The sequence below is a fragment of the Danio rerio genome, chromosome 2 (assembly GCF_052040795.2).
Source record: "Danio rerio strain M-AB ecotype USA chromosome 2, GRCz13ab, whole genome shotgun sequence".
NCBI lineage: Eukaryota > Metazoa > Chordata > Actinopteri > Cypriniformes > Danionidae > Danio > Danio rerio.
The window spans coordinates 41,155,154-41,169,864 of record NC_141022.1 but is presented as its reverse complement, the minus strand read 5'-3'; the positions used below and the strand labels follow the sequence as shown (position 1 = coordinate 41,169,864).

General features: G+C 36.3%; 1 protein-coding gene across 1 annotated transcript; it reads right to left on the bottom strand.

Annotated features, from left to right (window-relative positions):
• Window positions 1–3,678: 3,678 nt before the first annotated feature.
• On the bottom strand, window positions 3,679–14,313 carry ftr66 (finTRIM family, member 66). Its single transcript, XM_087241152.1, has 6 exons — window positions 11,651–14,313; window positions 10,909–11,004; window positions 9,338–9,559; window positions 8,234–8,384; window positions 8,082–8,141; window positions 3,679–5,397 (listed from the first exon to the last, which is right to left on the bottom strand). The coding sequence occupies exons 1-6, from the start codon at window positions 12,227–12,229 to the stop codon at window positions 4,868–4,870; spliced, it is 1,638 nt and encodes a 545-aa protein (XP_087097278.1). The 5' UTR covers window positions 12,230–14,313; the 3' UTR covers window positions 3,679–4,867.
• Between the last annotated feature and the right edge of the window lie 398 nt (window positions 14,314–14,711).

Sequence of the window (14,711 nt, the reverse complement as noted above, 5' to 3'; positions counted from 1 at the left end):
CCACATCCCAAAGTTGCTCAATTGGATTGAGTTCTGGTGACTGTGGAGGCCATTTGAGCACAGTGACATCATTGTCATATTCAAGAAACCAGTCTGAGATGATTCCCTCTTTATTACATGGCGTGTTATCCTGCTGGAAGTAGCCAGCCTAAGTTGGGTGTGGTCATAAAAGGATGAACATGGTCAGCAACAATACTCATAGGCTGATGCGCACCTACCCTACCCTACCAACTGAATTTTGCAGGAGAAATCGAGACTCATCAGACCAGGCAACGTTTTTCTAATCTTCTATAGTTCAATGTGAATTGTAGCTTCAGTTTCCTGTTCTTATCTGACAGGAGTGACACCCGGTGTGTCTTCTGCTGCTGTAGCCCATCCGCCCCAAGATTGGACGTGTTGTGTTCAAAGATGCTCTTTTGCATACCCTAGTTGTAACGAGTGGTTATTTGAGTTACTGTGGACTTTCTAACAGCTTGACCAGTCTGGCCATTCTCCTGCATCCTCTGGCATCAACAAGGCATTTGCGCCCACAGAACCGAGGCTCACTGGATATTTTCTCTTTTTCTGACTATTCCCTGTAAACCCTAGAGATGGTTGTGCATGAAAATCCCAGTACACATTTAAATCCCAAGCCACATTTAAAGCAACTACAATCACCTTTCTTCTTCATTCTGATGCTCGGTTTGAACTGCAGCAGATTGCTTTGACCGTGTCTACAAGCCTAAATGCATTGTGTTCTACCATGTGATTGGCTGATTAGAAATGTGCGTAAACGAGCAGTGGAACAGGTGTACCTAATAAATTGGCCGGTGAGTATATGGCACATTTTCGGATGACAAGAGGGAATCTGCCCCCTAGTGGGCATGTTTTTACCTAAATTATAATTTAAATGTTTTTTAAGTAATAAAAAGACGATCCACAATATTTTTTCTGCAATTAGTCATATGCTAAACTAGGTTGTTTACAAGATATTTTAGACCTATAAATAAATTGTGAAATCCTTAAATACATACCCTTGTGTTTATAATATTATTATTAGTGTGTTAAAACAATGCATTCGTCGTGTTTACAAGAGCTTGGATTAGAGTCTTCTCATAAATTCTCGCAAAAATACTTTAGTCCCGTGATATCTTATTTCACCCTTTTAGATGTTTAACAGTGGCCAAGATTAGTTTGAATGTTTCAGTTAGGGAGTGCAGTGGGTAAGAGGGTAAACCAGGAACTAAAAATTTCCTTCTAGTAGTTCTGAAGACCCGACGTGGGACTGTTCAAATGAGAACAAGCTTTGCTGTGCTGATGACAGAAATAAACAAAAGATTTAGTCAAAAAGAAATATAAGTAGGCGTTTAATGCAACTTGACCTTTTTGAAAATCTGGATTTAATAATCCAACAAACTGTAGAGCTGATAAACAAATAGTTTCATCTCAGGTTGTAAATCAGTATAATTGATCTGAATCACCTCAGTAACTATGTGAAAATCTGTCTTGTGGGAATGTTATGTTGTTTCCAAAACAAGCAGGACTGCATCTTGGTGCGCTGCCAAATAGAAGCATATTTTGAGCCCCAAACTGGAGCTGGTAAACTAATGTAACATGGTCTGAAACCACATTAGGTTAAAGGGATAGTTCTCCCAAAAATTGAAAATTATCTCATAATTTTCTCTTCTTCATGGTTTTATACCTTAATGCCTTGCTTTTTTTTGAACACAAAATGTAGATATTCTGGAAAAAGCTTAGGCCTGTTGCACAAAGCTGGTGTCCTGACATTTTATCTTACCTGTCAGATTATGCTACTAACACTGTATTTGAGTTCTAATGTTGGGGTTTGGGATTAGGTTGGTTAGGGCGATATTATAGCTTCATATCACACTACTCCACATTAAAATTTACTCTGGTATAGCAAAATCTGATGAGTAGCTTATTGCATCATCAAAATGTGCTACCTACTTTTTAAATGGGAGGTAAGACAATCTGACAAGGTAGGACAAATTGACAGAACAAAGGTTTGGGTATTAGCCAGGTTATTTTGCATTTATTTTGAGCAGACTCTGTGTTTTCTGGCTCAAGAAGGTAGTTTGGTGTTGATCAAGTTTCATCCCCATAGTAACTTACGCTACACAGCTAACCTTCATTGGAGCAGTTATTATTCTGTAATAGTGATTCAAAAACCCAAACTAGACAAATCAGTATCAGTAATATCATTATAAATTTAAAATAAGATATGTAAATCTGTGCATTTGCTTTACATAAAGCTTTTTAGAATGACCGTTGTTTGTGAATCACTATCAAAATCAGTTGATTAATGTGTCCTAATATTTTCTTTAAGTTGCCTTCTCAAGTTTTTGCTGCATGCCCATTCTGCATTTTTAATACATTTAAATTTATCATATTTCTCATAACAATATTTTTTAGTGTTTAGCAGAGAGTGAATTGCTGACACTCATTCAATAAATGAATCAAACTGAGCCTCTCATGAGTGATTGGCTGTTTGCTGCATGTGCCTCTTTTTCAGATGTATGGAGTCCAGAGTTAATCACAATCTGTGGGTTAAAGCAGAGCCACCGGAGAAAGTTTATATGAACTGATGTGAAACTGGTCTTAACCAGGTTGGATTTGTCTGGTTTTGTCAACCTGAAACTTACTCTCCAACCTGGTTTGTTCAATTATTTTGTGCAACAGGCCTCATCATTGACTCTCATGGCATGAAAAAAATACTAGAAGTCAGCTGGTCCCATCATTTTTCCAAATATCTTCTTTTGTGTACAACAGAAGAAAGAAACTCAAATAGGCTTGAGTGAGTTATTCCTTTATATTCAAATATCTGTTTCTCTTTCATTTAAGTGCACACCCATGAGATAAACCATTTTCTTCTACATCATGATTCATTATATGTATCTTTAATTACCAGATTGCTTTATATTCGACCAACATATATAGGCCTAAATATAATAATACATTCAAAATGGCTTTTCACGATTCACATAGTCAACATTAACCCTTATCTTGTTTCACATTTCACATCTTTTTCATATTTTTACATATTTTTGACCTTTAAAACTATACAAACCCAAACTTTGAGTTAACGTCCTTATTTGCATATTGAGGAAATAGTTGACTGATTAGATCAGGGATGCTCAACCGTGTTCCGGGAGATCTACCTTTCTACAGAGTTCAGCTCCAACCCTGATCAAACACACCTGAACCAATTAATTAGGACCTGAACAGCACTTGATAATTAAAAACAGGTGTGTTTGATATGGGCAAAACACTACATGGGCAGTCTTCAGACTACATGGGTAAGAATGAGCTCTTGGGCCTTTTTTTTACTGTGTAATTATGTGAGAATTATTGTCTATAGTCTTGGTACTAAAGATAAATACATGATAGAGAATGTGGTCATTTTTCTGAACAGCTTACATTTTTAGTAATATATGTGTCAGTTTCAGTGCTTGGTTTTGCCTCTGATTGCCTGTTCCACAACATTTGGCCACTAGGGGTCACTGTTTTTGTTGAATTGCACTTCTAGGCTATGGTTTATTATTATTTTCTTTTCCAGAGACGGTCACCATTTGCTAGACTGCTGCTTCTGCTTTTTTAAAGCCTACTAGATGTCATTAAATACCAAATGAATAGACTCTACATTTTGAAGAAGGTAACCAATGAAAAGCAAAACAAATATAATGGTAAACATAATGCGTTTATTTGGATTGTTTTAGTCAGAGCTGACAAAGAATGAATTTGTAAAGGCATTCAGACAATATTAACCTCAAGAGACATTCCACAGACAGAAATAACTGCAGTTCACTGTGTGTGTAGTTTAAATAGAAAGACATTACCATCTTCTATATTAATGTATCACAAGTGTTTGGCCGACTAAAGAAAAAAAAATTTCTTACATACTGTATAGTTAGCAATATGAATATATTTAGAAATTAAAAGATGCCTTTCATCTTAACAATAAATAAAAGGTAGATATTGTGAATAAGTTGACCATTTAATAAATTTAAGCAATATTTTTATTGCGTAGGTTTCAGTCATATGTCAGATATAAGTTTTTAAAAATGAAGTGTATGACCACTTTTATGATTATACTAAATAACAGTTCAAGAATTCACGCTTAAGTTATGATTTATACATAGCTTGTTTGGCGTGCTGTCCCGAGAGAGAGCCCTGAGCTCAAGGGATCCTCAGGCCCAGGGCTCCTCCCTTTCGCAGGGTGAGGGTAAATTGAGCTCAAGGTGATCTCAAACTCCCCCGCTGCTGAGGCCAAGGTGAACTTCCTGAGAGTAAGACATTAGAAAAAAAATTAGGCTTATTTTATTTATAATATAGAGCATATTTGGACAGTGGGAGGAAACCGGGTTACCCAGGCGAAACCCACACTGACACGGGGAGAAAATGCAAACTCTGCACAGAAATACCAGATGGCCCAGCGAGGACTCAACGCTATTGGTATTCTTGCTGTGAGGCAACGCAACAGTGCTAATCACTGGGCCACCGTGCTGCGCATTCTGGATAAAGGTGGAAGAAGGAGAGGAGGGGGGTTTCTTCCAGACGAAGATAGTTGTAAAACTGAAATTGATATATATATATATATATATATATATATATATATATATATATATATATATATATATATATAGCGACTTGGGATCCTTTGATTAGAGGATCATAATTAGTTTCTGTGGGCCAGCTGTGTCAATCATGAGCACGTGCTCCTCTCGAAATTAGTTTAAATTAAACTTCATTTTAACATTTAACGTATCTGTTAGTATGATTTAGTTGGTTAATAGTTAAATAATAAAGCACTTTCAGCACTTGTTAACATATTTTATCTTAAATCTTTTGCCAAATTTTTACTGGGCCTTCACTCCAAATGGCACAACTTGATCGAGGAACCATAGCAGGAAAACTCAAAGCCAGGATAGAGAGGCTGTGTGAATGTGGTCTGAAACCTGTGGAGCAGAGTCATTGACTCTTCAATGCTGTAAAACGCAAGCGTCCCAGCCTTATGATCCAGATAAACGCCGATCTTTGACGAGCCTGGCTCTGAGATCTTACTGACAGTCCCGTTGTACCAGAATGCGTAACTCTTCTTGCAGCAGAATAAGCTCCAGGATTTGTCATTGTGACCGAAGTGCGCTTCACTGCTTTCCCCTTTCCTGGCAATGTTTTTGTATGCGACGGCAATGTTTACTCCCATCCCGCTCCACTCTAGCTCCCAGTAGCTGCAGCCGGTCAGGCCCTCGGTGCCCAACACCTGGCACCAGTAATCAAAGCGCTCCGGGTGGTCGGGACAGGATTGCTCTCGGCTCCTGACGGCCACTTCTCTGTTCCCCTTGGACAAGCTGAGGTCCTTATGGGCTGTTAAAGGATTTAGTTGCAGTGGGCAGGAATCTGAGAAATGGACAGAGGATAAGAGATCAACTATGTTTATTCATGGGTGTAGCCTATCATATTTAGTTCGTATTCATCTTGAGTTTCGCATATACATTTGAAGGCAAAACTGATAGCCCTCCTATGAAATTATAGTTCTTTTTAAATAATTCACAAGAGATGTTTAGTAGAGCAAGAAAAACATGCACAGTATTTAGGCCATGCAGTAGCCAGCCTGGAGAAAGGGGCATTTTTTGTTTCTAAAAGATGTCTAATAGACATCTAAACATAGTCATCTTGGCTAAAACAAGGCTAAACTTGGGCTGTCAGTGAAAATCTAATAGACGTCTAAAAATAGGGCAAAACTAGACTCGTCATCAAATGAACAGAAATGAATGACTACACATATCTGTCTATTTGACCACTAGTCTAGTTTTGGGCTATTCTTGGATGTCTATTAGATTTTCACTAAGCCCAAGTTTAGCCTTGTTTTAGCCAAGCTGTCTACGTTTAGATGTCTATTAGACGTCTATTAAACAAAAAGTTTTCTGGGGTGGTTCTTTTTTCTCCAAATGGACCTTTTTGCAGTTATAGGTCTCATTTAGGCTACTTATGGGCTAATTTTAAAATTTAAATAGTGCATTTTAGTGACATTTTAAGCACTATTTTAGTTTAAATAGATTGTTGGGTGGTCTTAATAACCAAAAATGTGCATTTGAAAATTCATGGATAACAACAATAGCCAAAATAGCATTCAAGTTCACTTTAATATTGGTCGCTAGATGTTTTTTTTTTTTTTTTGCACAGCCTATTGTTGAAAGGATGAAAAATAATTTTGTGTACTGGCCAAAACTGATTAGCTAAGTCACACAGAAGCAACACCCAACAGAGGATTCCACTTGGTCTTAAAACCTTTATCAATGAGTTATTATTACCATTTATGATGGCATAGCAGTTAAAAAAAGGACAAATGAGCTCAGGAATGGGACAAATTCTTTAGGGTGGGTCTGTGATATATTGGGTCTGGTATTTCCTACGGTACATATTTTGTTCTGGATAAAAGTCTTATTTCTTTTAGTTTGGCTGGATTAAAAGCAGGTTTAATTTTAAAAAAGTTGTAAAGGGTTGTAATGTCAATAATATTAGCCCTATTAAGAGTTTTTTTTTTAGTTGGCTACCCAATTAACTTCTGTAGCCCAATGGCTTGTCAAATTAAATTAACTTGCCTTGTTAACCTAAGTTAAGCCTTTGAAATCATAAGATCACTTTCACAGCATAAAAATTGCCCAATCATAATTTTTCTTCATAATAATATTATGCAGCAGTTGTTTTATGATTGACATGTACAGAAGCTACAATTTGTCTGTTTTAGTAAAACCTTTAAGTAGTTTATATAATTATAAAACATATCTAGAGGCAGTTAAAGTTACTTTTCAAAGTAATGCTTTACAATATTGGGTTTCTCCCCAAAAAAGTATCTAGTTGTGTTTGTTACTTTTTATTGAGATTAATGCATTGCATTACTTTTTAGTTACCTTTAAGTTACTTTTTCATATATGTCTGAGGCTTGATGTCTTTCAGAACTTGCAGGGTATTTTTTTAGAGAATGGAGAAGTTCTGCATTTAACAACACACTGTATAACCTACACCTTCACTAACCTAGAATGTTATCTTCTGAGAACTTCCTGGCGCTATACATGACATATATACACTCTCGGAAATAAAGGTATGAGTGCTGTCACTGGTGTGGTACCTTTTCAAAAGATACACATTTGTACTTAAAGGATCCATATTTGTACCTTAAAAGTAACTATTAGTACCTAAAAGAATTAAGAGGTACACTTTTATACTTTTTATGCACTAATATGTACTCCTGAGGTATTAATATGGACCCTTTAGGTACAAATGTGTTACTTTTGAAAAGATACCACCCCAGTGACAGCTCTCGTATCTTTATTTGTGTACTGAGTGTACAGATAAATGAAATCATTAAAAAAGAAACATTTTTCTCAAAGATTCTTCTTAATTTTGTTAAGTAATCCATTACTTTACTCTTTACTTAGAAAAGTAATATTACGTAAATCGCATTGATTGTAATGTGTTACCCCAACACTGTCTAGAGGTTGACAATCAATTACTGTCTTTATTGTTGTTGATTTTTTTCAAAAGGCACCCATTCTTAAATAAATAAAAATCCCCGTGCTTACTTCCATAGGTTAAAAAACAATATGTGAATGCAGTAGTATATAATCATTACTACTACTACAAAAAAGTAGGTAGATGATGATCTAGTTTGTGACTAGAATTGGAAAGTCTGCATTTTCCCCCATGAGGCTACGAGAGGAGATTTGTGCATTTAAATAATGAAACTGATGCTGTGTGAATTTCCAAATTTGCACCTACTACTAAATATAGTGTGTGATTTTGAAATCAGTGACAGTTGTGATAAATGATTCAGTGCATTATTCACTCAACCTGTTCACTTAGCTAATCTACATTCATAAACATCTACCATTTCTATGCTCACACAGAAGCAACAGGATGCAAAATGTCATACCAAGGTAAAATTGGTTTTAAATCATTGCGGAAATTGGAGCAGTAATGATGCTGTTTGTGTTGCTCAATTCAAAAATCCATGTTTTAATGTCAAAAGCCGACTTTTTAAAATCAATAACACTTTGCATTAGTGCAGTAAACGGACTTACGGTACAGGAACTCGGATCTAATTTTGGGCTCTGTGCAGTGAAGGATCGTCATTGATCTGGCTGGAGAGAAATGGAAAGCATGTGTACACGCTGTAATGGTTTAACAAAACAGCAGATGAGAGGGGAATTAGTTTAGAGTGTTTTGCCCTTACCTGCCTGATGGATCCTGAGCCACTCCCCTTTAAAGACATCTTCAAGCTTCTTCTTTAAAACAGAAATCGCATCGTTTACTTTGCCGAAATCGGAGAGTGACGCTATTGTGAACGGAGGGTCAGGAAGTCCAGAGAAGAAGGAACTGCAATTCTTCAAACAAAAAAAAAGAGAAAGAGAAAAACATATGTTAAATTACCTATTTTTTCATTTTTTTTATGATTTAAAGGATTGGTTCACCCAAAAATACGAAAGAATTAAAAAATATATAAAATTTTTATTTTTCGTTTTAAACACCTGAGACCTTTATTCATCTTCGAAACACAAATTAAGAAATTTTTGATTAAATTCGAGCGCTTCCTTATCCTCCATAGACAGCAATCATCCTGAAACCACTTTTTGCCTCACAAAAGTGCATCCCAGGCTGGCTCATTCTGAAAACCTACCTCTATATACATTTCTGGATTGTGTCAAATACCTCTTGGTTTTTTTTTTTTTTTTTTGCAGTTTTTGTTTTCGCAAATCCACCAGAGTCCTCTGTGTATGCTTTTTCAGATCTCAAATTTTTCTTGCGAGTACCATTTGCGCCTGCTTTTCTCACGTTAATCCACTTTAATTGCTGTCGACTGACTGATTTACCACTCGACTGACCCACCCTTTCCCTTCCCTAAACCTAACCAATAGTGTTTTCACGAGCGCCAATTTATCCGCCCACCCACTTCACTAAATGAAAAAAGCCCTTGCCTGATATTTACCATGGTTTTAGATTTTACCACATTTTCACCTTGTTATTTATTTATTTTATTTTTTGGCTTCTTTTTTTATCTTACCTGCTTTATTGAACCATTCTTTGTGGACTGGAACCCTGTCTTAAGTTTAGACTATGTTTAAATGTCTATTAGACATTTATTAGACATCTTTTCAAAACAAAAAATGCTTGCTGGGGAGGATGAGAGAGTTCTCAGATTTCATCTAAAATATTTTACTTTGTGTTCTGTAGATTAATGAAGGTCTCAGGGGATTGGAGAGACAGGGTGAGTATGAAATAACAGAACTTTCATTTTTGGGTGAACTAACCCTTCAGACAGCACTGGGTTTAGGATTACCTGAAGAACATGGACCTGATCTTCAGACTTCAGTAGCATCTCGAGCTCGCGATCTCTCTGTTTTAGCTCATTGATTTCTTGCTCCAGTGTCTGCAACATGCTCTCTGCAGCTTTCTCTTGATCACTGATCAGATCTCTGAACTTACATTGCCTCCTTTCGATGGACTGCATCAACTCACTGAAGATCTTTTCACCATTTTCTATAGCAGTCTGTGCAGAGATCTTTTAGTGAACAAAAACATTTACTTAATGTAACACATCTATTTAGAAAACAATCAACAAATTTCCCTTTTATAGGAGCAATATCACACGAGTAGCAGTGCAATATGGCTGTATATTGGCACTGGTGCGAGGGATGCATTGGCTACCGAGTGCCTTAGTGTCCCACCAGTGTCCCACCAGTGCCTTAGTGTCCCACCAGTAGTGTCCCACCAGATTAACCACTGTTACTCGTGCGATATTACATTTATACAACAGTTTGTCTTTGCTCTGCTCAATGACAGGCTAATGGCCACCAAAGCGCTGTCTCTGCAAAATTATAAATATTTAAAATAGGCACTATCCTTATAAATAAACCAAAAAGTTGCAATCTAAATAATACATTCTTGCCTAACAAGCCTCAAAAGTACACTATGTTGTCCAACAGCAGCAACACTTGTCAAACTGTAGAGTGTCCTCTGTATGGGTGGAGTAATACACAAGGGTGAAGGGTGAAGAGGCAGGACAAGTGCTGTTATTTGCAGAATATCACGGCTATCAGCCAATCATATTCAAGAACCAGAGAGAACTGTTGTATAAATACATATATTATCAAATATTAAATTACATATATTTCATATATTAATTAAAATATTATTTTCAGTTTAGCTTTATTTTGTTTTATAACTCACATTTTACAGTATAATTAAAATTTCACAAAACAAATTAATTTAATTAATTAATGCATCTAATTCAAGTATATACATGTATTTATTAATAATAAGAATTAAATAAAGAGTGTACTTTATTTTCATACTTCATTTTCAAACATCTCATTGGTTATCCATTTTTTTAAAGAGAGTTTACACACAAAAAAATTCTGTCATGATTTATTCACTTTTTACTTGTTTCAGACTTTTATGAGTTTATTTCTTTTGGTAAATGCAATAGAAGATTGCATATATATATATATATATATATATATATATATATATATATATATATATATATATATATATATATATATATATATATATATACATATATATATATATATATATATATATATATATATATATATATATATATATATATATACATACATATATATATATATATATATATATATATATATATATATATACATATAATTTTTTTTATTTTATTTTTGTATTTTTTTAAAGCATTATCAGACTACTGACTTTCATAGTATTTGTTTTTCCTACTATAGATGTCAATGGGTTCTTCATCTTTGTGTTCAACAGACAAAAAAAAAACTGTTTAGAACCACTTAAAGGAGAGTAAAAAGTGAGTAAATTATAATTTTGTGTGAACTGTCCCTTTAAGTTAAAACCATTGTGGACACATCTTACTTTCAGGGCGTCTACAGCCTGTTTAAGCTCCATTAGGTCCTTCTCTTTCGAGTGGATTTTGAGCTTGTATTTCTGTCGTGTCATGCCCAATTCTTTCTGTAAGGGAAAACAAATGACAATTACATGTTGGAAGAGCTTTATTTGTGATCATTTTTGTAACTTTTATAGTTTAATCACTAATGTGAATAAACTTTGCAATAAACAAATGAGTTTATACACTATTTATGAAGAACTGTTCAATATTCAAAGTAGCAGACCACAAAGCTGAAGCTAACAGGTCTGACCTCTTTCTGATTGGTCAGTGGTACAAGATGTTTATCTCTTTTTTTTTCAGAAGAAGGAAGCTCTGATAGGATCTATTTGTGTATGCAGATTAGAATTTGAATGTGAAACAGGAAAAGGGTTTTGTTATACTTTTGTAACCTTAAAATGTCACATATTTACAGGTACGTTGTTTCATTAGGCTGGAAACGTGAGCTCAAACATTAGTCATTTCAATGCTTTCTTTCTTGGACAATTTTTCCAATTACTCTTGCATGAACTTTTCCGCACAATGAACAGTGTTCATATTGGGCTCTGGAGTGAACTTTGGAAAATGTGCATTGCCTCAGTGGAAAATGATTATGGCTACTAAAGTATTTTTAGGAAACTTTCATTTACTGCACCCTCCATAGAGTTAAGACCCATGAAAAGTCTCTCTAATACACACTTCAAGCAAGCAAAGTAAAAGAAAAAACCATACCTGTTTCTTTGTACTTTCCACATCTCCTGGTACGATATCATGACCCTTGTGCTCATCCATCACACATAAAAGACATATGCACTGTTGATCAGTTCGACAATATATCTCTAAATATTTGTCATGACGAGGACAGATCTTCTCCTGTATGTTGGCCAAGGCTTCGATCAGCTTGTGTTTCTTCAAGGCTGGAGATTTGTAGTGTGCTTTAAGATGATTCTGACAGTAAGATGCCAAACATACCAAGCAAGACTTCACAGCCTTTTGTTGGATACTCGTACAGAAATCACAGGCTACATCACCTGGCATGAAGTTGCTGTAAATCTGCTCATCTGGTAGCTCCAGTTTCTTCAACTTGTCCACCACATCTGCCAGCATGGTATTTCTGTTCAAAACAGGCCTGGGAGTGAATGTCTGTGCACACTGGGGACAGCTGAAAATCCCCAAATGATCCTTTTGATTCCAGTAATCATTAATGCAGAGCATGCAGTAGCTGTGGCCACATGGAATGGCGACTGGATCTTTCAGCAGATCCAGGCAGATTGAACAGCAAAACTCTTCTGTATCCAGGAGCCCTTCCATGTTGTTGTTTTCTGCTGTAGCGCAGTGGATGAGATGAAAAAGGTTGTCACTGTTCCCACTTTAATGCGGATATTATTGAGCCACACCTCTATAAGTACTTCCTATTTAAATAACAGATAAACAGGCAAATGTGTGTCTGTTATGTAATAAAAACGAGGGACTGTAAAATGTAAAAAAAACAAATGTATCAAATACAATAAAGATATACTATAACAGAGGCACCACAGTTTTACCTGCCACACTGGAAATCCTTTATATTGGTTGTCCATAACCTGGAGGCCCTAAGAGGACTAAGTGATTTTAAAATGCAGCTGCAAGCAGCAGTGATTATTATGGGTCCAAACAGAGAAAAAATAAATAAAGAGCTATAGATGGATGGGGGATCAGACCATCTGCAACAATGAGTGATTAAAGACATGTTTTTGTCATTTTGCCCCTTTTTACGAGTTGTAAAATAGTCCCTAGGATGTCTATATGCTAGAGCTTAGATAGTCCATAAATAATGAAACCAGACCCTACCCGAGCCTGTACACCTTGATTTTACCCCGACTATTTTTTCAAGTGTGGGCCGTTATAACAGACATTCTTAACTACAATTTTGAGTTGTTTGAACTACAGACATTAGTTAAGATTTATCTTGATGAATAAAGTGACAAGGACGAACATGTAAACGTCATTGTTCTGAATAAACAAACAATGCTGTTTACATGCTTCGTTCTTGTCGCATTATTCATCAGAATGGATTATAACAAAAGAGGAAATTAAATGTATTGTTGGCACCAGTAGCCTAGAGGTACTGTGCGCTGACATATAGCACCAATGTGCCCACGGTGACCTGAGTTCGATTCCTGGCTCGAGGTCCTTTGCTGATCCTTCCCCTCTCTCTGCTCCCAATGCTTTCCTGTCTGAGTTCTCTACTATCCTGTCATAATAAAGGTGAAAAACTCCTAAAAAAATAATTATAAAAAAAGAGGAAATTGAAGGCTGACTGTCATCCTTTTTGCCATGGCAATTAAGCCTGCTTCATGTGTCTGTTCATCGTGTAAGTCTCCATTATTTTTATCACGTCTTTCCCACCACACAAGTGAGCAGAGCATGAAAAGTGCATGTTTTTTCCGTGTCCATGATTTAATTAAAGCTTTCATACTGCACACAGAAGCAGCGTGTCAGTGCGGAGCATGTGCAAAGCTGAAGTTGCAGTGTAGCGATAATTTCAGCGATGGGTCTATTTTGTCGCTGTTCACACTCTGGACTTTGATTGACATGAATAACAACATCGGCTCGACCCGGCATGCGGTCAAAACTCGGCTCCGGCTTGAGCAGAGAATCTAAACACTAGTATATCTGAAATTTCAGCTCAAAATACCATACAAATATTTTTTTATAACTCTATAACTGAAACCGGCCCTTTTAGCGTTTGATCCAAACTGTGCTGTTTTAGTGACTGTTGCTTTAAATTCAAAAATTAAAACAGCTTATAGGAGGAAGAGCTGGATCTCAAGCTCCCCCTCATTGGAGGTGAGCTCCACCCAAGTGTCTCTGCAGCAAGCACCCTGGAGATTCGAAACTAATGTTGAATGGCTGCATCTTAAGCTGCGGTCACACTAGAGTTTGTGTGTGCGAAATTCTGTCGTACAGCTCTGCGAAAAGGGGCGGGATTAAACAAAATTAATAGACATTAAAAAAGTGAGCGATTGCTCCATATGTTAATTTTCTGTAGAGAGGTCATGTTTTAATCCTCTATTGGTCTCACGCAATCAAGTGATGCGAAACGTAACGCATGACCCTCCGCTTATGGTCGCATTTGCGTGCGTATGAATGGAAGTCTTTAGGGAGAAAAGTCAAGTGTGATCGCAGCTTCACTCAGGGTTGTTTATGCTAATGAGGGAGAGATTATCACTAATGGGTGAGGGCGGCTTTCCCCCTCTGATGACATAAACAAAGGGAGAATGTTCATTAAAATGTTTCTGCAGATAGTTTTTATGAAGTGTGATTATAAAAAGTAGAATTAAATAATTTTAACCATTAGAGGCTGGATATATTCACATCGTTATCACACAACTGTGTTAAAATCCCCAAGAAATCAAAACTAACCATAAGATTTTGTTAGCTCACATTGTCAGTTTTGTGGTGAACAATTCATCTGTGTATGTCATTAAAAATAAAAATAGTTTGCCCTTGTAATCTTTAATTAAAATCTCAAAATGCACTTCCTGATTGTTTTCAGTTAAATTGTCAGATTACGTGGTTTTGACAACCCAAACTCATTCTGACCATGGTTAACACTTAACCACACCTCTTCAGCTGTCAGTTTTGACAACAAACAGAAATGGTGAGCAGGAGGAGTCTAGTAGGTTGTAATAACTCTTTTCCCGATCTTTCTGAATGAAATGCCTACTTTACTTCATCCAACCAGCCCGCGGTAGAAAAAAACAAGCCACGGCCACTGTTTTCTCATTTAATATTCTAGGACCTGCAAAAT

Bases quoted from the DNA above. Each gene is read 5' to 3' on its own strand.
- ftr66 (XM_087241152.1), bottom strand. From the start codon at position 12,229: ATGGAAGGGCTCCTGGATACAGAAGAGTTTTGCTGTTCAATCTGCCTG. The intron at 8,385-9,337 runs GTAATCCTAAAC...TTTTGTTTGAAG, and splicing joins ATCAGGTCCATGTTCTTCAG to AATTGCAGTTCCTTCTTCTC. The intron at 5,398-8,081 runs GTAAGTCCGTTT...TCCATTTCTCAG, and splicing joins TAGATCCGAGTTCCTGTACC to ATTCCTGCCCACTGCAACTA.